General features: G+C 36.5%; 1 protein-coding gene across 2 annotated transcripts in view; it reads right to left on the reverse strand.

Moving 5' to 3' along the window:
* Positions 1–293: 293 nt before the first annotated feature.
* Positions 294–25,522, reverse strand: part of GABRA1 (gamma-aminobutyric acid type A receptor subunit alpha1) — a 41,873-nt gene continuing 16,644 nt past the window's right edge. For both annotated transcript variants that reach the window (XM_074604568.1, XM_074604569.1), the window contains exons 5-10: positions 21,235–21,455; positions 19,538–19,620; positions 14,854–14,997; positions 9,023–9,175; positions 6,138–6,340; positions 294–2,558 (exon numbers count right to left, since the gene is read on the reverse strand). In XM_074604568.1, the coding sequence (XP_074460669.1) occupies positions 2,250–2,558; positions 6,138–6,340; positions 9,023–9,175; positions 14,854–14,997; positions 19,538–19,620; positions 21,235–21,455 (1,113 nt within the window). In that variant the 3' untranslated portion in view covers positions 294–2,249. The remainder of the gene's footprint in view (positions 2,559–6,137; positions 6,341–9,022; positions 9,176–14,853; positions 14,998–19,537; positions 19,621–21,234; positions 21,456–25,522) is intronic.

Raw genomic sequence — 25,522 nt, forward strand, 5'->3', positions numbered from 1 at the left:
AGACTTACTATTATTACATGGTTTAGCAAAGCATTGTAAAAAAGCTACATAGAGAATACTTTGTCTTTGATAAACTGTGCAATCAAGTTTATACAGTATAATACTATTGGCATAGACTAACTAAGAGGTGATATAATGCAATCATTGCATAGCAAAAAGCAGACTAGTTAAGTAATACTCACATCTAATGTGCAAAATGCAGACCAAAAGGTAGCTATGAATTGCTAGGAAGATAAAATGCCCTAAATGAACACACTAGTTTAACGCCAAAAATAACAAGATAAACAAGTACACAGAAGTTAAAGAGCCATAGTTTATTTTTTTCTATACATATATCTACACATGATGCCAGAAGATGAAACATCCCCTTTTAATAACCTTCAATCAGATAACTTATCAAGTTTAGACAGGACTAAATGTTAGACAATGAAGCATTGTTTAAAAAAAAAAATTCTCTAAATAAAACATTGACTATTTCCTTTTGTAGATAGAGAATATCAACTTCTTCATTTATTGAGAAAGAGTTTAGAAAACATTGCCTATGAAATTTGACTCTCAGTAGCTGTTTCTCTGTAGGCTCATGTAACATTGTTTTAAAATTCATTCAATACCATATATTAAGGTTTTTTAATTGATGCTTGCTAATATTCACCAGTCTTCCCATCTCTTTGAAAAATCTTTATCTGAAATTTTATTCTAAGAATCAGCAGTAATGACACTGACTAGAATTTTTTTAAAGGGAGCACGATACCTGCAAAATGGACATCTTGTATTTAAAGCCCTTACGTATTGTTCCTACAAATATATTGCTACAGTAAAAATGAAATGTAGTAAGTTTACTCAATAAAATCTATTTTCCTGTACATTCTTTTATTATGACTTTTTTGTATTTAATGCTACATATATTACATCACTTATTGTAACAGTTATGTATCAGCAAATATAGCAGTAATATACAGATGAACTTCTGTCTTAACAAATATTTCACCATTTTTACCTACCAAATATAATCCCATACTTTAGTATTTATGCATGACCTGAGCAGACCAGTCATTAATCTAATAGTATACATTGGATGGCATTGTCAAATTGCAAGCTACTGTACACTTGACCACTTTACAAATGGAATTAATTCCAAGCACTTCCTGTGTATTTTTTTTTTAGGCTTTCCAGTACCACTGATTGTTCTTTTATTATTCAGGCTCTAAATATGTTTTATTGAGCATTTAACAACATATTAAGAGCTAAGAGGTGAATCCTACACAATGTTTTAAGAACACAACTTTAAAAAAGTAAAAAAATGTACAATCTCATGCTGCATATTTACATATATTATTTAAATACTATATTTTGTCTTTCTGCTACCCATAAATCTCAATCTAAAGCTTCTTTTTAATGTATCATTTTATAAAAGAATACATTCAACATATCTAGAGCTTGCAAAAATTGTTGGTTTGTTGTTTAACTCTCTAAAACATAGTGATGAGTAAAAGCTATCTGTAAAAGCATCCAGGAATTGTTTGGATTACACAGGTGATAGAGGGAATTTGGGGTCTGCACTTGATCGTGCAGCTGGTTTTAAGTCTAGTCTAGTGACAACTTAATGCTTAGAACAAGACTGCAGTAAAATGGCAGATTAAAGCATTTCTTACCATTGGATCTTATGTGCTATACAGTGACAAACTGTACCTAGAGTGAGTAGATTTCCTTTTTCTTTAAAGACCATTTAATATTATAAGTCAGGTGGTTTGGAATATAGAAGAGAAAAGGGATTAGGAAAATAACACATCTTATGGGATTCAGCAAATGGAAAGCTTTACATCCTTGAAAATCTTATAAACAGTGGTTGAATAAATGATACGGTATGTGCATCAGGAACGTCATAAAGAATATTTTTCCCATTCCCCACAATCCTTTGAATAAAAATATCTTTTTCACGTACATATACAATACCTTTTGGCAACATTCAGTACTAAGTTATCTACAAATGGTATCCTTTTTTCTTTATTACCCTACAACTCTTTCTTTCCTGTTTCCAGAACCACTTTTCCAAAGTATATAGCTTATATTGTTCTCTCCCTCACACACAGTTTTTTTAAATATACAGATATATATTACCTTTTGTTAAATAAAGGAACCTTTCTTTTCTTTAAGACAGAGGCAATGAAGCAAATGGGAATTACTGTATGTGAAAATGGGAAGCAATTCCCAGAGCAAGAGACAAAACAGAACTATACGAATAAATGAGGTTATTGATGTGGAGTTGGAGCTTTTAACTGGGGCTCCCGGTTTAAATAGGTAGCCCAATAGACTAAGTTAAAGATTCCAAAAAGCAATGGGAAGGCTATTCTTGATAGTCGATCAATTTTACTGACGCTGTTAAAAGTTTTCTTGGGTTCTGCAGGTTTTGTTTCTGGCTTAACTTCTTTGGGCTCAATTGTTGCACTTTTAGCAATGGTTGCCAGCCCAGGGTCCCTTGCAATATTAGGGGTGTAGCTTGTAGCTGCAGCTGTGTACGTGTTATTTTTCTTAATGAGAGGATCCTTCACTTTCTTTGGCTGAAGAAAGAAGAAAATGTTTATCTTCTCAACAGATAAGATTATGAAAAAGCATCATAAAAATTTTTGCAATTTACTGGATTTATACCACAAATTGTAGTAAGCTGTAAGAAAGAAGTTAGTGTCTGGATACATGACTCATGCAAAATATTTAGGTGAAGACAGAGACAGAATCATCCACCTGCATTACTTGTATTAGTTAAAGCAAATTAGATGATGGATAAACTATAACGAGGACTTATAGCTAGGCTCACTGATTGACAAAATCACCTTTAATGATACTCAATAGTGACAAACTACTAATAAATCCAATATTCGCTTAATCAACTGTGCTTCTTGACCAGGACAAAAACTTTAAAAGACACTGAATTTCTTAATGTAGCTTTCAAATACTAAGACAATGTTATATGATGCATTTTAACACAGTTCATACATAAAAATAAACAATAAAAATATCATGTGACCATGCACTAAATAAGTGGATTATTTAATAAAATGCAAAGCTGCCACTTTCTATTCTATTCACTAATGGTTTATGCCAAAAGCATATGCAATATGGAATAGAAACTTAATGTTCTTCTTTGAATGTTACAATTGGATGATAATGGCTGAAACGTCATTCCACATACAGGGACTTAAATAGCTGTATGATTTTTTACATCTACCTACCTTTATTGCTAAAGCAAGAATGTATTGAAAATCTTTTTGTGGAAAAGAACTTCCTGATTTGAAAGAATATCTAAATTTTTGCCCTGGGTCCTTATGTTTTCTAGTATTCTACTTCTGGGATCTACTTGTAGGAAAAAAAATGTGAATTTTGACATCTGGGGTTACCAGTTAGAGTTCAACTGTCCCTGTTGCGGACAGTCCAAACCCTTCCTCCAGCCACAGCCCAAGGATAAACATAGAAGAGAGATGTAGTGGGTCATTAAGGAGGTGTAAAGAAAAGCATCGCTTTGCTCCAAGTTCCTGTGATTATGAGAAAACAACAGATAACAAGGAATTCCCCAGAGCTTAGAAAACCTTTAGGCAGTGTTTGCCACAAAAAAGAATAGGCAAATGTTATCTGTTTTGTCCTTGTAGAAGGAAAAAAAAAATATGGCTAAAGAGGAAATATCAGCAGAGTGTGATCTATTATGTTATTTCACAAGATATCGAATATAATTCTCTGTTTTCAAAAAGCAACTGTCCCATGGAGGCAATTCTTTTTAAAGCAGTCACAGTACTTTTTAAATCTGTATTTTTAATCTGTATTAATCTACACATGAACTGTAGATTAATAGCTAAATAGACCACCCCATAGAGGGGCTTTGGTAAAAGTTCTTGTTCAAGAGGTGAACATCTCAGGGAGCAGACTGGCTCCTGCAGGACGCTTGGGAATGTGAAGGGAAGCTGCAAATGCATCAGGGCAGAGAGGTTTGTCGACACATAACTTGGAGCCCCGTGCGGGAAGGAAATGAAGGCTGAAATGTTAAGTTTCTGCTACTTTAATAAGAAAAGGGATTCACGTAATGACTCTGATGTGGATGCTCTGTATTTCACGACAACAATATTCAGCTTAGCTTGAGGCTAAGAAAGAGCTTCAAATTGTCTTAGAATATTTCTGCTGAATAGGAGGAACAAACAGGCTAAAAAAAATACTGAGAGCAGAAAAAGATGATGTCAGGAAGATGATATTTTTTTTTAGTTGTCTGTCCGTTCTTTTCCCCCTGAGCAGGAAGGCTGCTAACACGCTTGCTGGGTACGAAGCCAGTCCTATTTCCTTCTCAGCCAGAGACTCCAGTGAGCATCAGTAAATCCAGCAGGCAAAAAACCGCTCCAGAGGAGTCTCAGAGGACACCCTTTCTATAGATTCAAATGTTATGAAGAATCTGATCCACAGAAAGCCCTGACACGAATCAGGGTCTTAGCATTTCAAGTCAAATTCAACTTTGTGAAAAAGTAATATTGTAGCTAATTAGAGCTATAAATTTTATTACCCTGCGATGCTCTCTTCACCATGAATTTGCCTTGCTTGCCTTTCCTTACGTCTGCAGATAATGCACTCTACCAGGTACCAGTTTGTCTTTGCTGACTTATTCAAAATGACACATAAAGACCTTTACCTGTTGAGGAATGCAAAGCCAGAGGTCTTCCAATATTTTAAACACTTTTTGAATATTGTGTTTACGTTGGTGTGTTTTTTTCTGAAAATGTGACTTTCTTTGAAACAAATGAAATGGCTGAGTATAATAACTATGTTAGAAGGTAGGTTATTATAACAAGGCAATATTTAACGCTTAAGGATTTTGTTCCATTAATACAGCCCATTTTTTACAGTAGATATTGTGAAGATAGGAGCACAACAACGAATCAAAGAAATTATTTTCAATGAAAGTATTATCAGTAACTGAAAATTAAATATTCACCAGCAGTATTGCAGTTCGTTACTGAAAGTTTGTTTTGTTAGTTCACTCATTTGTTCTACGGTACTTTTGTATTAGTTGTCGTGGTGTAAATGTCCTAATTTTATTTCTATTTTCTCACTGACTTACAGCAAAAAAAAAAAATTATTTGTAGGCATACACTCCTGAGTTAAACACATGTATTTGCATACCAATGAGTAATATCTGCTCCTTCAAATATTTATTCTGCTGAATCTCTAGTCTGTGGATGTTCATAATAACCAATTAGGCAAGTTAAAACTCTCTTTCAAGATCTCTCTCAAATAAAAACAACAAACCCCCAACCAAATGAGCTTCCTCACAGAAGTAGCTAATGTGGTAACTCACAGGAAATGGGAAACTTTCTCTTTCATCCCCTAAATGTCCTCAACAAGTTCTTGATGTATCTGTATTTTACAGGTCGGGTCTGATCCCAGACCAAAGGGAGTCAGTGTGATGTGTCTCTACTGCGGTCAGGTATGGATCAGGATTGCACACTCCCAACACAACTGTCAGTGCTTCCCCAAACCAAATCAATTTATCCTATAGACTAAGAAGTAAAAATAATATTTCTATTTTTTAAAAGATAGAGAAATGATAGGAGGCAAAAGGAAGGAAAGAAAAAGTCCTGCGGTGACTTATTTGGTCATGATGACAGAGCAGTCCTCCTGAAGTTCCTGTTGGGGAGCAACATGCTTTGGAAACTGCCAAATACAGCAGCCATAAGATTTTTTTTTCTACATTTATACTGAGGCATCCATATTTTCCGTTGCTCAAACGCTAGAAAATTAATTGCTTTTCCTTAAAAAAAATTACATATTTATATTCTTTCTACTCAATCTTACAAGTCAAAATCTCAGTAAAATTTTAAATTATTAATAGCATTAAATATCATCCAGTATGTCAGAATTACTCTTTAGGTGCTCAGTGTCTAAGTAATTATTATTTATGTTGTTATTATTATTATTTATTATCTGTTGTTATTTATTTATCTGTTCTCATTTATTTATGGTGTGTGCGAACACATGAGGAAACTCTTTTGGAATAATTGCTTACTATTCTAAATAATAAGAATTTCTAATGGGTTAAAAAAACCCCGTATAGTAACCAAGCATGACATAGTATCACCTGTGGGACAGAAATTAAGTGGTGTTACCTTTTCAGGAACGACACTTTTGCCATCCCATGCATAGCCTCTCTTTGTGAAGTAATTCACTGTTGCAAATTCGATGAGTGCAGAGAACACAAAGGCGTAGCACACCGCTATGAACCAATCCATAGCAGTGGCGTAGGCCACCTTGGGGAGCGAATTCCGTGCACTGATGCTCAGAGTAGTCATTGTCAGGACAGTTGTCACTCCTGCAAAGCAAACAGTTTTAGTGTCTTTAGATCAGCGGCTGTATTTTGTGCTTCATTTCTCAACTGTTACAGTAGATAGATGGGAAAGCCGTGTCTTCACCCCTAATTCTTATAAACTTCCCCATTTAAGTTCAGTTGCTAATTAAGGATCTTGGATTTCAAGTTCTGTGGAAGTTGCAGGATCTTCAAAACATCTTTTATACTGTTATTCTTTGGTATTATTATAGTGGAATAATATTTTTAAAGTTGGAATGGAAATATTATTTTGAGTTGTTGATTGGATACTACTTTATGCTTCCTGTTATTTGGAGAATCATTGTTGCTGTTCCTTATTCATGCCCTGGGAATTGTACTACAGATGTAACAGTTTAACATTTTTAGTCCTTTCTTGCAACAGTTCTAAAATATTTAGATAGAAAACTAGAAAACTTGTTGTTTCCATTCAGCTTATTTGGTATATGTGCCTTCAAATGTATGCTCGAATGCGCTAAGCTTTACGTGATATTAGATTTGTCTGAATGGAGGATTTTACAGATTTCTGTCCCTTTATTCACTGATGCCCTGAAAGTAGCGAAGAATTTGTGTAAGAACAGTGATAATGTAATTTGTGTTTCTGATACCAGAGCTTCTCGCTGCTGAAGAACCTTTTCCCTTAACCGGCCGCAGAGAGCAGGCAGGACTGTATTGAACTCCCTCTGCCTGCAGCTGCTCGAAAAAAATAACTCTGCGAGCGCAGGCCAGACATTTACATCAAATCACATGTCCATAAGTTACCTTGACAACTGCAATGTCATGTACTGAATGTGTCTTGTGAGTTCATCTTCGCTGTTAGTGTTAGTGAAAATGTGCAGTGGTCTAAAATAGGGCAAATAACAAACAGTGTATTTATGTGCTGGTGTAAAGAGCTTGAATTATTAGTGCCTAATGAGGAAGCAGTTTCTCTTCCCTGAGAGACAACCTAATTCTGTCTTTGACTGATTAATAGCGAGTTAAGTTTCTCTTACATAGTAGCAAAACAAGATTTATAGTTTTTATTCTCTGTGGTACTAAGTGAGCTAAAAGATGTAAGTTGTGCTTCTGTGTGTATATACATTCATGCAGGATTTTCTGAAACATTGTTTCACTGCCATTAAGAAATGAAAAAGCTACATAATGATGGAGTAAACATAAGACTGTTTACTAAATAATCGTTTTCTAAAAGGAAAACTTTCAGAATGTGTGTGTTCTTGAGCTGGTGAAGATAGAAGCTTGAACATCATGCAGTATTATATATTATTCGTTGTAAGACTAGGAAATTTTGGTCTCCATCTAGAGACAATGAAGTATAGCATTTCAAACTGATCATCTGACATTTCTTTTTAAATGGCATGTGCAAAAAGAGGTAGAATAGGCACAATTTCAGTAGCTTTGACTACAGAAGCCCATAAAAATCACAGGTTAATTCTCAGTTAAGTTGATGATAAAAATTCAGAACTGATTTTTGATGTTAATCTAAACAGTATTATGTAAATCAAATTTAATTATACTGCAGTCTAAACCATTCTTCTGTAAATGCACATCTGCATATCAACAGAAAGCCTCTGCTCGGTTCATGAGGTCTAAAGCTATGCAAGATGTGATTGATTTCTAGAGGCATTGGGAAACTAAAGCACAGCTGTGAAGAGTGCCAGAAAAGGTCAATGTAAATAGCTCTTGTTCAACAAGACTTTCAGAGTCTGCGTTTCTCAACATCAGGCCTCCTGACTCTCTGGCTTCACGATGTCCAGCGTAAATGGGTAGATTCCCTTTGGCAAAGCAGAAAGGTCCAGGCGTCCTGCCCCTGCACTGCCCTGAGGCAGGAAAACTACTGTAAAAGCCAACTCTGTCGTGTCCTCTTCACCTCCTGCTGCCAAAGGTGTTCAGGTGTCCCATCTGAACATCAAAAAAAAACTAGGACATGTGGCAGAAACCTCAGGTTCTATTTTCCTTAACTGAAGAGTTGTTACATCTTATTGTTTGTTGTTTGGGGCTTTTTTGTTTGGTGGTGGTGGTGTTTTCGTTTGTTTTTGGTTTTGTTTTTTTCTTTTTAAATTAGGTACTTGACTTAATATCTCCAAAGAAAATGCTACTTTTTGTTTCTAATTTTAAGATAAGCATTCGCAAGCAGTAGTTAAAACACCAGGGACCAACTGTGTAAACTCAGAGTCCTTTAGATTGCCTTCCTACTGCATTCATTGAGTGCATCTATTCACTGCTGTAAGCACAGTGAATTGTCACTAATTTCAACAGGACAGCTTTAGCAGCAGCCAGCAAAAGGGATCAATGAAAAAGATTTTTTTTTTTTTTTTTTTTTTTTAGGTAAGAATTTTCGAAGGGCCTGCGGATGTCAAGTGACCAACACCCATTGTTTAAAGCCTTTTTGACAATCCCCACTATGAATGTCCTTGCCACTGTCAGAAATGTTTTATTCATATACTTACTGTTTTGGAAAAGTGGACCTGTAATAGATTGCTTAAGATCTCTTCAGGTCTCTTTTTACAATCAGCTACATCTTCGCAATGCAGCACGTTAACTGTTGTGTACTGCACTGTATCCAGGCTCGTGCTGTTCTCCAATATTGTGTTACACATGACTAATTTTATCATAAAATTTCTTAAACGTATTTGGCCTATGATTGCCAAGCAGTTTGTAGGTCTTGCTTACCAAATACAGTTCTTGCTGGAACGGATTCTCTATTAAGCCAGAAGGACACCTGTGACAGTATCACTGTCATGATGCATGGCAGATAAGTCTGGATGACAAAGTAACCAATCTTTCTCTTCAAATGAAAATGTGTAGTCATAACAACATATTCCCCTAAAAACAAGAAAAACAGGAACATTGAAGATTTTATAATATGCAAATTAGAGGGCTTTATAGAAAGTATTTTTTTCATTATATTCATCCCCATTGCAAAATAAAAAAATAATAAAAAAAATTGTCCTCAGATCAAATTGGGTTAGCTCTGAATAAAACATTTAATAAAGCAGGTTCTGAAGTTCCACTAATAATAAAAACTAGACAGTTCTGGGAAATGCTAATTAAATTTACATCTTTTCATCTCTGCTGAGTAGTAAAAGAAAGTCTGCATTAACTGGTGTCTGTTGTGAAAGGTCTTATTCCATTGAAAGACGGAAATCCACCGTAATATACACGTGTAAACATCGTATAAAGACTAAATCAAGACAGGCATTCAAAAGTGTTTCAGTTGGACCAGGCTTAAGGTGTAATTGTTGATGTTGGTCATGTAAATGTTGATGTAATTTGTTGATGTCAATCAGACTGTTGATTGACAGATTGTGTCTGCATTACCACTGTCTGTGCTTTATGTACTCCAAGGATTAAGTAAGTGCCCCTGTTCTGCAAATTCAGTACTTTACTAAATGATTATTCTCTCCTGAATTAAATGGACAATGCAAGAATAACACAGAATATTTTCATTAGCACTAACTTTTTGGGTGCTACAAAAACATATGAGCTGAGTATTCTAATTGCAATTGAAATGAATCTTAAGTATTTTTATAACTCTACAAAACTTTCCTGCCAGAGCACAGCAAATAATGCCTGGTTTTCAGATCATTATTTTACATCATTGAAAATGGATTTTGAAAAACATTATATTCTCAAAAGATTGGAAAACCTGTTGTTGTGACCTTTTTTTGGAGCAGATTGATTCTTTCCATTATGCAATAAACATTGTCTTAGGAAAGAAAGAGGTGGATGTGGAACTGAATGGAAACCTCTGTCTAGATTGGAGATGACACGTGAAATTACTGTTATTCTATTTTAAAATGTAGGCAGTTGGAAAGAGAAATTTGCTCTTGTACAGGAAGAGCTTAAATTGGATTGAAAAACTATGTCTAGACATTGACTGCTTATGCACCGAGCATGTCAAATGCCCTTTTCTTTAATTCAGAGTCTAGGAGAACATTCATGTGAACAATCTTGCTCAATGTGTAACCCTGAGGAAAGCTTATAAATAAGATGTGACAATACTCTTGGTATGTTTCAATATAAAAGACAGTAACAAAGGGGGAAAAGAGAATCAATTATGAATTGAGAGGTAAAGCAAAGGATATACAAGAAAATTTTCTCCAAAAATAGGACTGGAAGAAATAGTGTAGTGGGCATTATTACTTGAATTTTGCCCACCTTTCTTTAACTTTTGATGAAACAACCTTCTTCTCCTCTGTACCAGAGATTATGGTCTTATGAAGGGTGCCAGCCTTGGCTAGAAGAGCCAATAATTTAATTTTATCTACTAAAATATGACGTGGGAAGCTATTTTAATGCAATCAGATATGGAATGCTCACAACTGTGTCTCAGAATTAATTCAGTGATTGTAGATGGCAAGCTAAGAATATAGAGTGAACACACCGCTGTATTCTGAAGCTTTATTTAGCTGCTTAAATTATCAAAGTATTTTTAACCTCTGGAAAATGAGAACAAGATTCAAAGCATAAAGGCAATTAAAAAGACAGGGATTGCTCACAGCTGTTAAGCATTGCAGCAGGTCTGAGCTAGAAGCCAGCTAAAGGTAATGCCATGAGGAGTGAAACAGGCAAAGCATAGGCCTAGAATAACGCCAACAGTTCAGTTACAAGGCAAAACCGTGGTTTTAAGTCTCCAGAGTACCAATGGACTGCAGTCATTTCTTAGAAGACAGTAGATCTTTGATGAGATTTATTTAAATAAGTGGAGGACATGAAAGTACTCCAGTTATTTACTGAATCTTCAGCTTCCCACGTTTTATGGCTTGCTTTAATTGAAAAGCACAGCCACATTCACGGCAGCTGCTGACCATTGTCTAACTTCCCAGCAATTCCTCTGTAATTCTGTTTTTAAAGGTTTGTAATTTGGCCATAAAATTCTGTACAAGCTAAAATTTCAAATAGCTCTTGAGAAAAATATTTCCTGTATTCATTGTGTCTGATCACTAGGCTTTCACAAATTTGTAACTTATGCATCTTACTTGCTCTTATCTCTTATTCTCTTTTCCAATGAAGTTAGAAAGAAAGGTATTTGTTTTTAGCTTCCTTAGAATTCCTAGTCTTCTATAAATAACTGTGTTGAGCAGATAAATTTGTTTTTCATTTTATTTATTCCACACAGTATAAATTAGTTTATATGTATTACACAATATGAAGCATTTAAAAGTGGTCACACAACTTCTTCATCTTGTATTAACTTAGTGTTTCGATTGATTGTCCCCATTTGAATACTTCCAGTGCTCTGGAAGAGTTTGTGCCTGTGTTCAGCACTTCCATAGCTGCAATTTTTAACCAGCTTTTAATTATACAGCGTATCACAGTCGTTGAGTCGAATGCTGAGGTGCTGTAAGCTATCCTGTGTCCTTAGAAGAAAATAGCTGGTAATTCAGTAAAGTTCCACCAAACCTATTACTCAGTGTTCTGTAAACTATTTGTGATAAACCCAGTTTATCAGGTCAGCACCTAAAATTTATGTGCATCACATCAGACGTAAGGTTTGAGGTGGGGACTGAGTTTTAGCTATAATAATACTTTTTCTATCACTGTAGGTAGGAAGTAAGGCTTTCCATGCCATTGATTTTAAACAAAGTATTTCTCATTTACTATTTATGCCATATAGCCCAATAGAAAAACTCTTAGGAACAGCATCCTCTCAGCAGATTTACAGAACATGAGAAAAAAATACACCATTGTGAGTACAAATCTTGATGATCCTCAGTGCAAAGCAGTGTTTTCAAGGTGGCAAAATAATTCTATGTAAATAGAAACTTGCACAAGCCCTTTAAGTATCTGTTAAGGTGCTTACAAGAAAAGGCGATTTTAAACTCTTTCTGAGTCAATATGAGTCAGTGGTTGGAGAGTGAAAGGATGACTCTGCTTAAGCAAAACAGCATCAACAGTAATTATTATTTCATTTACTGAATACTATTTTTAAGCCTGTAGTACCTGCACATTGCCTTCCTAGCATAGATGAATAACTGTGCTATAAAAAAGTTCTAGTCTTTCAAGATTCTCTTGTCACAAAAAAAAAAAAAATCAGTATTTTTAGTTATCTTACTCTAGATCCCAGATATAAGGATAGCAGATGGTCTACTAGCAAAGGAAGAAATTAAAGAAAAAAATAAAAGGACTTTATGGATTCACCAGATCATTTGACTGTTTTGAGAATGCTTAGAACAACCCAGTTACACACAAATTCTCGGAGACTATGTGCCTGAAATTCCAGACAATTATAAATATAATCTTAAAATTGCCCAAGATGATGTAGATTCCTCTAGTGATCCACAGAATCAGCTGCACGAGGGCTTCATTTTCTTGCCTAATAGAGGTGCTGAGAACTCTTAAGTGAAGATTATCTTCTTTTGTCTTTTTGTCAGATGAGTCATCATCCACAACCCTGAACACAGGGAGGGATTTCGTCCTTCTCAATACATATGACATATCTTAAAACAGAGATGATCAGAGGACAAAGATGTGCTCTGGAGGATTCTGTTGAGACTAGCTGCCCACCTACCTGAATGCGGAGAAAAGTGATTAGTTACCACTTCTGATCCCCACCGTTATTTGGGGAAGGCAAAGCATTTGTCTTTCCAAAGCAAATAAAGAAGAATTTTTCCTTGAGACATTGAATTTACAAGCGATAAATGTATTTCTTCCACAACTGTATGTTCTTATTAGGTAGTAACTAAAGAGGATTGCAAGTTTGGTATTAAAGATATTCTTTAATAGGCTTGTCTTTAGTTTTGATAACCATTGTGTTTAGTTCTTTGTAGTGTTTTTCTGCATTTAGACTATAGCATCTTTGTTTCAGCAAATATTAATTACGCTATATTTAACTTTATAGATAGGCATGGTAGAGAGTTTCTTAAGGTAGAAAAAGGAGTCAGAATTCAAACCCATGAACTATCATGGGCAAAACAACTTTTTTGTTGTTGTTGTTTGTTCATGGAAATGTATGAAGAATTTTTACACTTCTTGTATTTGCCTTCAGTTCCGTTTAAAAATTTATTATCTGCCTTTCTTAAGAATTTATAGGATGCTTCTCACATTACTATTTAATTACCCTGAACTATATCTGGTATTATCTATTTGGTTTAGATATGTTCCCAAGCTTATGAGTCTCTTCTGATTATCCTGCTGCCCTTATGATGCATCCAGCAAGCAGAGAATTGGCAATGGGTGCAAAAGGGCAGGCACAGGCATTCCTGAGGTCTCTCTTGAGTGAGCAGCTTTAGAACAGAAAGAGCAAAGAGCTTGGGATCCTTGCAGTTCCTCACAAATCTTACTGACTTTTCAGCAAAGGGCAGCTGGGCTGAACTACTGTCTCCAAAAGTCAGTGGCAACATTTCTAGCTGTGGCCAAGCCAAGAGTTCTCCCCTTTTCTTTTCACTTGTCTAATGCATGACTGTGCTCAATAATGGAAGCAGTGAATCTATGGGACAGCTGCATTGATAGTGTTCTTATGCAAAATCCTTATTACTGACATCATTTATGATTATGTCAACTGAACAAAAACTTTCAAGCAGTAACTTGAATATTGGTCCACCAGAAACTTTCATCTTTGAGAAATTTTCTTGGCTTAGTAGAGCATATGAATATATTTTGGCAAGCTAAATAAAAAATTCAGACATGAATTAGGCTTCACCTTAGATCAACTCACTTTTCCTTAAGTGTTCATTGACTTTATGAATGAGACGTTAGAAAGTCCAGTTTATGCAGGTGTAAGTGTACTTCTCAGTTCAGTCACAACATCGGGTGCGTTCAAAGTAATACAACTACTCCTAAAGCAGTTCTTTTGGTCGTTGGAACAGTCAGTTTGGTCAACATTTTGAGCTCTTGTTCATGCCCAATGCTCAGTTTATTACTGTATTTAGGTGTTTGTGCCCCTTCCAAATTATTTAAAACAAAAAAAAAAAAGAAAAAGGTTTTTAGCCAGTTTCAAGGTTGCAGGTATATAATACTATAAATGTTGGTTATATTTCTGTATCTCATTAATAGTTTTGGAGTTAAAGCTGGTGCTAGCATTAAGACACCTAAATTCTGCTTGGATGTTCCAGACAATTTTTAATTTGATGGCATATTTTTTTCACTCTCTAAATTCCTCCTTGAGAAACTATATGCTTGCTTTTAGCAACTTACTTCACTGCCTCCAGGAATATGATCTTTGAGGATTCATATTCTTATACAGTTTTTTTTAAGCTTATATAGTAAACAGATAATACGATAAGGATACGAGGGGTGCTTCTTTATAATGCAAATTTTTTTTTTTCTGGCTACATCTGTCACTATAGGAAGCTTTTTAATTGTTCAAGTATTTTAACCGCCTGTTGAAGTAGGAAAATAATCTCAGGATATGTTATCTTTTCAGAGTCATGTTTTCCTAATCTGAAGCACATGTATTGCAATTTACCTCTCTCACTCTTTCATCTTTGTATTTTTTCTCCTGCTTTAAGTTATGTTTTGGCAGTTAAATATGACCATTCCCAAAACACTTTTTCACAGACCTGTACTGGACTGAACAATTCCAGAGTCCACAGTTTGTCCGAGCAGATCGTATTGGTTCAATCGAGAGCCGTCTTCAGCCACAACCACTGACCTTGCTGGTTCCCGTGTCCATTCATACACAACCTCTGCTCTGGTATAAGCATCTAATTTAAAAGAAATACATTGCATTTCAGCTTTGCACCTCTATTGCATATGGTTTTATCAGAACAATGTTTTGAGCAGTAATTTGAATATTAAATTCTCTTTAATTATCTGTAGTAACCCACAACTAGCTTACTGGAACGTTTTATCTATGGGAAATATAACTGATTTTATAGGTCTATCCATACAATGACTAGCTAAAGATTTGCTGTAGGGCTGCATTAAGGTTAGTCCTTAATGGCACGAAAATCTTTTTCTCCCTTATGTTGTTCCTACCTATGTAAAATCCGAGTAACCAGAAGCAATAGTGAGATGTGGAATTTCACAGGCATGCCAGGACTCCAGCTCTTTTTCTAACTTTTAACTACTGTCAAGAAAGAGGAACCCGAGTCTTTTCAATTTGTCATAGTGTGGTGTTGTCTGGGCCCCTGTAAGAAAGTAAGTCCTTCCAGGGTGGCTTCAGCGATCTCATCATCGGCCTGGCTAGAGCTCTCCATTTGGTGTCCACTGTCCTTGCTGTGTAAGAGGCACAGCAGACATTTCTGAGGCTGCCTAGGTTCGAGTGAGTTTAAATCACAATTAATCTGTTTTTTTTGCTTTGGTTATTTCTGGGAAATGCTCACACTCAAGTTCATATTTATCTGAGTCTTGAACAAAGTGAAAGAAAAACACTCTGGGCTCTTCAAACCCAAACAGTCTAGTATGTTACAGAGAGAATTCATTAGCATACTACATATGCCATCCAGGTGTTTTGTGCTGTTATTAGTATGTTGTTTATGATATTTCAGGAAGCAAACTATATATAAATATTTTTAATCTTAGTCCCATTGTAAAATTCTTCTGTGATTTTGCGTAGTCTGGAGTCTGACAGCTCTCACTCTGAGCAGTCAGGGTGGGAGTTAGTTGTCTACGTAGAGGCATCTAGTGTCATTCTTCACACGTAAGAGTGTCCAAGATGTGTATGGGACTCAATGTGTGATCAGAACCTACATAACGCTTGCACCCACCAAAGGCAGCTGGAAGCCAGATGGGACATCTTAGGGCATCTAAAATGACACTAGGCTCCTGCCTACAGGGTGAGATTTCCTGCTTTTTTTCAGGACTGGCAGGCAGGAAAGGAAAAGGAGGAATCTGATTCACTTGACCTCATTTGGGAGTTAGTAATTTAATCTTATCAATGTAAGAGATAACAGTTAGTAATTGAAGAGGTGGTGTTGGATGGAGTGCTCTGGTAAATTAATTGCATGGCATTTGATCCTGCATTATTGATGCAGAATGGTGCTTTTGCCCTCAGACTTCATATTCCCCAAACACTGTAACATGTAGCTTTCTGGAATCAGTGGTAAATGCAAATTTATGTCTTAATAATTCTGACCTTAAAAATAATGGCCACAGTAAGTTCAAGAATTGCCTTGTTAATCTAGTCATATAAAGAAAGAGTGGCAATAATAATAGTTTTTAAGCATTTTACTTGTTCTAGAGCGTGAGAGTAGTTTGGAAGGGAGAGGACTGATTTCCTGAGCTGCTGAGAACCACTGGATTGGGTTAGAGGGAAGGGAGGACGCTCATCAGTGCTGGAAATGAGCTTGCCCTGCCCTGTAACTGCCAGATTGGGTGCTCTGTTTAGCTTCTGTCCTCAGCTTCCAATTCAGATATTGCATAAGTAGCCACACAGCCTTTTGCTCCTATCACTGCGGCTTTTCAGAGTGTCCTTAGTTTTAAACTGACAATCAGATTTTTGTGGTAAGGGTTAAGGAGAGCATCTGCCTTTCTGATTTTGTTTTGCCAACATGTGGCTTTTTGTTGTTCCAGAATCTCCTCAGCATTTGTCACGTTGAATTTACATTGGAATAACCTCTAGCTTAAGCTGCTGTTTTGGCAAATCACTTTAGCTTGGAGCTGGGTCACACATTTATCGGCCCCTACAGTACAGGCAGAGTCTGTAGGAGACATGCAACTCCTTCAATACAAGGCTTTTCTGAATCCAGCTCCAACGAGTGATGAGTAGCAGTGAAGGACATGGAAAAACTCTTAACCACTTTAATTCAAAACAAACAGAGCCGGGCAAACACTACCTTGGGGAGCTACTAAGTGTAATGTTGTCATCTGCAGTTAAAGCATGGCTTTCATGAGAATTAAATGTCTTTTTTGGTAAATTGTGCAGTCTGTTAAGGTGATTATAATGAATTGCTTTAGTTGTCTGACATAAATGCCCCAAATGTATTTAAATATGATTCCCACTGAAAAAGTGGCAATTAGATATAAGAACTGTTCTTTTTCTATGTCCAATGGTAAGTCCCATTTTGATATCTTGCTTGGGTCCAGCCATTTGTCCCATGGGAGATATTTGTATCCATTTATATCTATAACTAAATATTGAGACAAATGTTCTATAATCTGATAATTATGACATATAATGTGATGAGAAGGAGGGGAGAGGTCCAGCTTTAAGGCCCTGTTCTGGACAGTGAATTCCCCATGCCATGTTTGCAGTAAAACTGTGTTACAGAAGGAACTCCTCCCCATGAGGATCCCAGATTAGAAGCTCACCTGTGTTCAGTAGCGGAATGCAAAGTTTCCTTGAGAACTCCTTGATTTTGTCTCATGGCCCTTGCCAGCATTTGGAGTTACTTGTTTTGCTAGGTCCTGTTTAGGACAGCTGGCATGGTAGCCAGGTGTTCAAAACAAAAAAAATTAATGAAAATAGCCTGCAAAACACGACAGACCATGCCTGCACTCTAAGCTTAGAATGTCAGTTATTGCCTCTCATTTTAGTGTAATAAATGGTCTTTCAATCAGAAATATCACTGATTTTTTTTTTGTTCATTTAAGAAAATCATGTATTTTATGACACAAAAGATATGCAGATACACCTGCATGTCTCTTTGCTATCTTGTTTTTACCTTGTGATATGGTTCCGGAGTTGTATTCCAACCCATATTATCTATCCCTTTTCATTCATAATTTCTGCATCTCTTATCATTTAATCGAGGCAAGATCCTTAGTCATCTGGAAAGCCGTGCATTTTGTGAATCAAGAGTACACTAATCTGGGACACAGTGGGCCAAAGGGAACAATTGTTCAGACTAGGGAGTGTCTGGTGTTTAGGCTGTGCACAGATTTGTCTTATCAAGTCTATAAAAAATTCAATTTAGTAGTTCACATTTATTCAAAAACTGGTGATGGTTTAACTTTGGTTTCGCAGGTTTTATGCACGGTTAGCCATTTTCCCACCTCCCAGATCCAGCATGCACTCCACAAAAATACTTCAAAAGAATTCAGTCCTGTGACGGCTCCTGATCTAACTGGGATCTCAGGTGCACAGATCTGTTATTAATGAAGAACCCACTGCAGCTGTTTGCCCTGTTACTAGCTAGAGTAAGGCTTCCCCCCATCCTCTTCTGTTTCACAGGAGATTGGAAAGATTTATTGGGAGCGCTACAAGAAAGCTTAACATTCAAGGAGTAGACTATTCTTGGACAGTTATAGTCCAAGTTTGTATGAGCTTTTTGTTCTCTAAATCTTATCTAGGAGCCTAGTAGCTCTTTAAAGACAAAAGATCAGTCCTTTCTCATGGTAAACATAGAGCTGTTCAGGCCAAAGTAAATTATCGCTTTGTCTGGTAACATGTGAAGAATGAATCGAGTGTTCTGTTTGTTGGCTTCTAAAATAGATCAAGCAACTAAGTACCCATTATCGGTGAAACGACCCATTTCTACTAGAAAAAAATAGCCATTGAGGAAACAATTTGTACACTGTTACGTCTTCCTTGTTTGTGTTGAACCAACCAGAGTAAACCAGCTCTTCCCTGTTGTGGGGTTTTCTTTGTTTTGTTTGGGTTTTTACTTAAAGAGTTGAAGGGGGCCTATATTTAATTTTTAAAAATATTGTGTTTAGCTAAGTTTCAAAGTATCAGTGTCAGGTTGGTTTTTATTCAAATTAAAGTTTTGGAGGAAATTCTCAACTTACAGAAAGCTTTGTCAGTTATTATATTGATTTCAATTACATTACATTTTGTCCAGTATGTTCTCTGATCTAAGGTTGCAAATGCTACAAATGTAGGAGATTTGAGAGATTTTTCACTTTCAGAAATGTTGCATGATTGTAATATGAGTATTTTATATTCTTAGGCAAAATTTTGTTCTAAGTGTGCCAAGAGTGTGGTAGGGGACTTGTTTTCACCTAAGCCAATTCAGTTATCTGTGGTCTGTATTACTTTTCTCTGAAATTGATTTTGGGTCTTAACAAAATAAAGCAACTATAAGATGAACAACACTTTCTATGTGACAACCTACTTTTTTGGATTTTTAGAGCCCTGTCATTTTTCTTTTTTATGGATGTCCAGGCATGACACTGGGAGGATATTTAAGACATGTGGGAGTAGTTCATTATATTAAATATAAATATATATAAGAATAAAAATACAACCCTGCAAAAAAAGTGAAAAATACACAAGATTAAAACCTGGAGGTTTCCTCAGTTGTAAAATACTTTTGCAAAGTGGCCTAAAAAGGGAGAAACCTCAATTTAAAATAAACTTACAGCTTCCAAATTTCAAGGGGCAAGCATGTGCATCCATAGGAAAGTCTTCTAAATGCATTGGACACTCTGCTCTCACAGTCAATCTATAATGGATTAATGAGCAAAAGGACACATTTATTCTAGTTTCATAGAAATAGCAAATAGAGTTCTATTAAGACACATAAAATAAGTATAGTACAATATCTTCTATGTGATTAATTAGCAGCTAGAATGGGACCTGAATTGTCTGGCTGGGGGTGCTGACAGGCACAGCAGTGTGACTGGCTCTGCCCCTCTGCCATGTTTCGCTGTACAGCAGAGACATGCACAAACTTCTAACTTGGCATGAGGATTAAAATCTATTAGAAACTGAAATTGCTTCATTAAATTGGCCCACTCTGGATGCTCAGTCGTTTGCTGGAATAATTTCATTGCTATCAGCTTGGGTGCAAACATGTTTCTCAATAAAATACATTAAATGAACTAGAAACAGTCACATACCACACGTCAGCAAGGAATGAACAATAGTACTTGAATACTAGGTAGAAGATTGCATTAAAGCACTTGTAAAAGTGAGCAAATAGAAATGGTTATGGTCAAAAAAAGAGACATATGTGAACAATGTGCTGCCAAGATAATGTTCTTGTGGATTAAATCCCTAACAGCCAAGCATTTAGGAAGACAAGAAAAATTGACCTGAACTTGTATAACTACCAGCCAAGCAGATTCTGCTGTAGCCTAGGCAGTCCTGAAAGATGTTGCGGAATAAATTGAACATACTTGACAGGCTCCCAAAAGCCCGGAGACTTTGTTTTCTCCAAATACTTGTACTGCTTTTAAAAACATCTTTAGAAGAAAACTCAGTGTTCACCTACGTACTAAGCTATCCATCTTGACTTTGAGTCCACAGAATCACTTTATACCTTGTTTGATTCCACGGGAGACATAAACAGGGCATGTGTAGCTCTGTGGGGACAACGTACCGTTTTTTCACTGTTTAATTTGCAGTCTTTTAATCCAGAATGTTTCCATGACTGTGTATCATCGTTATTTCAGAAGGATTTATTTAACTCCTCTGTTGACAACTGGATAGCTAAAGTTCAGTTATCCATGAAGAGAATAATATATTTCCAGTAAGAGTGGTGCCAGCACAAAAGTAGTTTTTTCTCCTAACTTTCCAAATGCTTTAGTTAATTGTTATGGAATAAAAAAATGTCTGTTTTTAAACTGTCATGCTCTGTATGCCCAAGCACAAGAAATATGAAGAATGGGCAATGAATTCTGTGTACATCTGCTAGTTCTTAGAATCTGCTTTCTGTAGGATGCAAAGATTAAAGACCCTTGTACACCATCTAGCAGTCTAGAGTATGTTAAACTTTGCGGCTTTGTTATACTTTGCTGATGGAATCCTCGAAAGCAACTCCAAATTAAAGGTTCTATGCAAACTGAGGGATTCCTAATACTATAGGTATCTTTTTAAAATCAAGCATTAAGGCGCATGTAGGGAGTGTAAAGATAGCTCAGCAGGAGGGGAAAAAACAAACAATGCTGCAAATGTCTCAGGTTGTTCCATCGTTCCATGGCTTATTGTGAAAATAATTACTAAGCAGGAACCAAATTATGGTCAAAAAAAGAAACTGTTTCCTGTTTGGAAAATACGATGCTTTAACAAGATAAATTGTCAGTCTAAATGAAGGATATAATATTTCAGGGCTCACCTCATTGTATATAGCAACGTCCCATCCTCTGTAATTCGTAATAGTTTATTTGGCATCGTCATGTTATGAGCCACTGACTTCTTTCCATTGTGGAAAAAGGTATCAGGTGTCCAGATTTTGCTGGCCATCAAATTATTTAACCGGAGAACAGTCATAGGTCCTTTGAATTTTAATCTCTCATCTTTCCAGCTTTGGCGGAAAAATACATCTATAGTGTATTCCTGTATCAATTCAGAAAAAGAGGAAACACATGCCATATGTTGCAATATGAGAATTTGAAAAGTATGATCTTATCGTTCCCTAGAAGCAAGATGACTATCAATGAAATTAGTAATTATCAGAACATTTATTCGCTATATTACTTACGTTGTACCTGAAGCTTGTTATTAAACAGTTACAATATCATTACTATGTTCAACAGAATAAATGTCAGGGAGAATAGTATATCAAAAGTTAGGTAAGAATTTCAGATATAATATAGTGGAAACAAAATAATTCACCCTTTTCTCACTTTTCTTTCACCTTCCATAAACCTGTAATTTGAAGCTGTGGCTGCGTGGCCAGTACGCGTAGCTCAAGAAGAGCATGTCTCTTAGAAAAACACAAGCTGGTGAGACAGGGTCTTACTACTGCCTTTTGTTTTAAGTGTCTCATTAATATAAACACGTAGCCAACCTGCAAAAAGTTCACAGTTCACTAAAATTATGTGTCTGATTTATGAGAAGTAGAATGGCTTATTGAGCCAAATCATTGGACTACAGAGAGCACAAGCCGAGGACAGCTTTGTACCAGGAATCATAGTTTGGTTATGCAAGGGCTGGGCCAATGGGAAAGAGATGCAGTGGCTGACTCAGTGTACGTGGGGAGAATCAAAATAACCAACACTCACTACGAAATGAAAGAATTATTTGTTACAAAGCAACAGGAACAAAGTTAAAAGGCAGAGGGTGAAGTCAGGAAAAATATGTTGAAGTGTTATACATAAAATATAGATTTATGTAGAGTGAAAATGTGAAAAACTGCTGTAGAAGCAGTATAGCATAATATTTTCAGAGGGATAAATTCCACTCTGATATGAAAGTTCAGTATGGTTTTATCCTGCTCCTTCTATCATTCATGGCTACGATATTGTGATAAACATAAAAAGTAGCTATCCAAACAGTGTTCAAAATTACCCTGAATGATAATCTTTTGCCTGAGAAAGTGAGCCTTCTCTGAGCTCTCCTGACAATGGAGACAGCACATCCTGAAATAAAGGAAATTCCTGTGTGTGAAGGCACACACAGCTATAAAGAAAGGAGCCGCCCCTAGGAATATGTTGGTAAGAGAAACATTCTGGAACGAGTGGGCAAAATCTGTGGCAGACTCCCTCAGACTTGTGATTTTTCTTTTAACAAATGACAAGGCTCTGTACAACGTAAACAGTTGAGAGCTGTTTGAGCTTGAGTTGTTTATTCCTTGGGCAACTAATAGCCTGTAGAATGGTGATTCTTACTGGTGGCGTGGTTTTTCCTGGTTTTAGGGCTTGAAATGCCTAAATAAATTTCTTGTGGACGTGGAAATGTTGTAGTTCCGTGGGGTGGTGTGTCTTTGGGGTTGTTTGGGGGTTGTTTTGGTGGTTTTATTTACATCCTAGACCTGTGAATCATTTTGGTGCTTACTTAATTGTATTTCCATTTTTTTAATCACGTGCTCAGTGAGCCGCTGAAGCCTGGATTTGTTCAGCTCCAGTGACAGCAGTTGTGCACTTACTGCCAATTACTTGCTTCAGGATTTTGCTGGGTCGGGGCCTTAGGTTGAACTGTGTGCAAAGTCTTGTCCCAGGTGTGCAGCAGAGTAGGAGAGAAGGAGGTTTAAAATGCAGTAGATAGCATTAAAATACTGGATTTCCTCCATGTTTTACTAGCGCCAAAGAAAATTTCCTCCTACACACATGGGAAAGGTAAAAGACATGCCCAGAAGGTGACATCATTTCAGTGTGCATGTAAGCCATTCCCTTTTTATCTCTTTCAGCTGCAAAGAAGGAGCTGAGTGGGAGGTGGTACAGGTTGAGAGAAGGGAGTCTGGTTCTTCACTTTCTATGAACACAGGGTTCTTATGCTGGAAAAGAATAAGGAGTCTGAGAGATCTGATAAGGTACCTGACAACATAAGACAAAACTCAATTAAAAAGTAGCTGACAAGTATAGACTGGCAGAGACTGAATCTTTCTCTATCGCAGGCTGTTGCACCATATAGGATGAATTCGTTTGGGCTGAGGTTTCTCGACTCCTTAGTTTTCACTACCCGCTCTAACACGTACAATAATTCTCCTCAAATGAATCCTGACAGACAGCTGATCTTTAAGATCAAGTCATCGGATACTCTGATTAGGGCTTTCTTCTGCAGGAGGGTGCCAGGCAGAACAAGGGAACAGAAGGATGTTCTCCAAACCGTGTACTATAAGAGGGGTCTATGTGCAAACATATGTGTGAGTTGAAATTTTGAATAAATTCTCCATAGTGGAGACTCTTCATTCCTTAGTGGGTAGGTAAAGAAAGAAGATTCCTGTCTGCACTTTGGCAATAAGTTGTGTGGTATTGCATATTTATAACACTTTGACTGAAATGTTTTCTAATTTACTCATCTGATATCTCTCCCTGGAGACTGTTTATTCACAGGGTAGACCACACTATGGTCTACATCAGGCAAGGTGCTGTACAGGAAGGTAGGTAGTAACATAGAAATTTGTCCCTGAAGAGCTTATAGTACAAAAGGAGCGGGAATGAAGGTTTACTAGGAAAAACAATTCTGTCTTATGAAAAAAAGTTAATTTTAAAATGCTGCTTATTACAGATAATATACTTCAAAATTTTCACAAAAAAGACAGTCATGTGAGAATAGCCACTTATCTATTGATTAGTTCAGTCTACCACCTGAGAGACTGATGAGTCTTTCTGCCTGAAAACCTGCAAAGTTCTTCCAAAAAAAGATGTTTTTATTTTAAAAAGTGCTTTTTTCACATTTAACTTTATTCACAAGTTTAAGAACAAGCCAAGATATTCTCTTTATAGAATAACAGGTTATGTCTATGCTGCTCTTAAAAGAGCGTATTGAGAGTGGGTAGGAACATCATGTACTTACTCCCTGATATATCAACCTACTATGTATATAACTGCCTTGTTGGATTCCTGCAAACAGATGGTCTAGGTATGCTGATGTCTCACTGTGGCTGTAGTTTCATAACATATGGCGTCAGCTGGAATAGCTCATTGCCAGTTCCCAGCCGTCAGTCCTGGGCTCAGAGAGCAGTGCATCGTTCCCTCAGAGTGCCAGTACAGCTGCTTGTGAGGTCTCCCTGTGACCAAATCCCACAGTCCACTCTACACTTACTGGAAATCTGCTCACTGGAGCAAATCTGGGGTAGCCCTCACATGATGGTGTCTGCGACCAACCTAGAATATGCATAGAGGACTCTGCATTAAATGGACATTGAAATTTCCCCTCTTCTAATATATAATTTAAAGTAATAAGTAGGCATTGTAATTTCACAAGATTATCACAGAACAAAAAAGCAGAAGTCATTGAATGAACTTTTACCTTCTTCGTGGTATACATAGTACTTAGACAATATTGTATATATGTGCTGAGAAAACAAGTCACCAGTCTAGCTGTTTCCCTGGATTACCCTTCTGTTGTAGATCATCTCTGCAGAATGACTGGTCAAAAAGTCTGTGCTTTCTCATCTAAATTATCATGGCCTCGGTTGCAATTATAAATTTGACTGTAGTTTTATAAGTGCTATGTTCCAAACAATCAGGAAAATGGTGTCTTTGCATAAAGTTCATTTAGGAAAATAAACTGTCTTGTAAAAGTTACTTTCTCTGTTATTCCATCCCTTAACGTTGTTTTGGGTAGTCAGAAACTTGTAATAGCGTAGTGTTTAAGGCCTGTCTACGGTTTTAGTTCAAATTAAGTAACTGTCACTGTTGTGGTAAGAAATGGAACTTGTTTCCTTTCCTGTGATAATTTTTTCTCTTTTTTTCATCTTTCTTTTCGTGAATGTCTGTAGCTAAATGTAGCCAGTTACAAGGCTGAAATGTTTTCTTTTTTTCATTCAAATTGACGAGGATGTTTCCAGCACTCATACTAATGCTGAATTCGGCAGATACTAGTAGTTGCGGACCAGGCTTTCCCTGTCAATAGCAACCTACTTGTGAAGACCTCATTTATATGCAAAATTTGAAGCACCTTATCTCTATTTTTACACCATTTTTAATATCTCTTAAGACCAGGGCTCACAACATCTT

The sequence above is a fragment of the Larus michahellis genome, chromosome 11, assembly GCF_964199755.1.
Source record: "Larus michahellis chromosome 11, bLarMic1.1, whole genome shotgun sequence".
NCBI classification, from domain to species: domain Eukaryota; kingdom Metazoa; phylum Chordata; class Aves; order Charadriiformes; family Laridae; genus Larus; species Larus michahellis.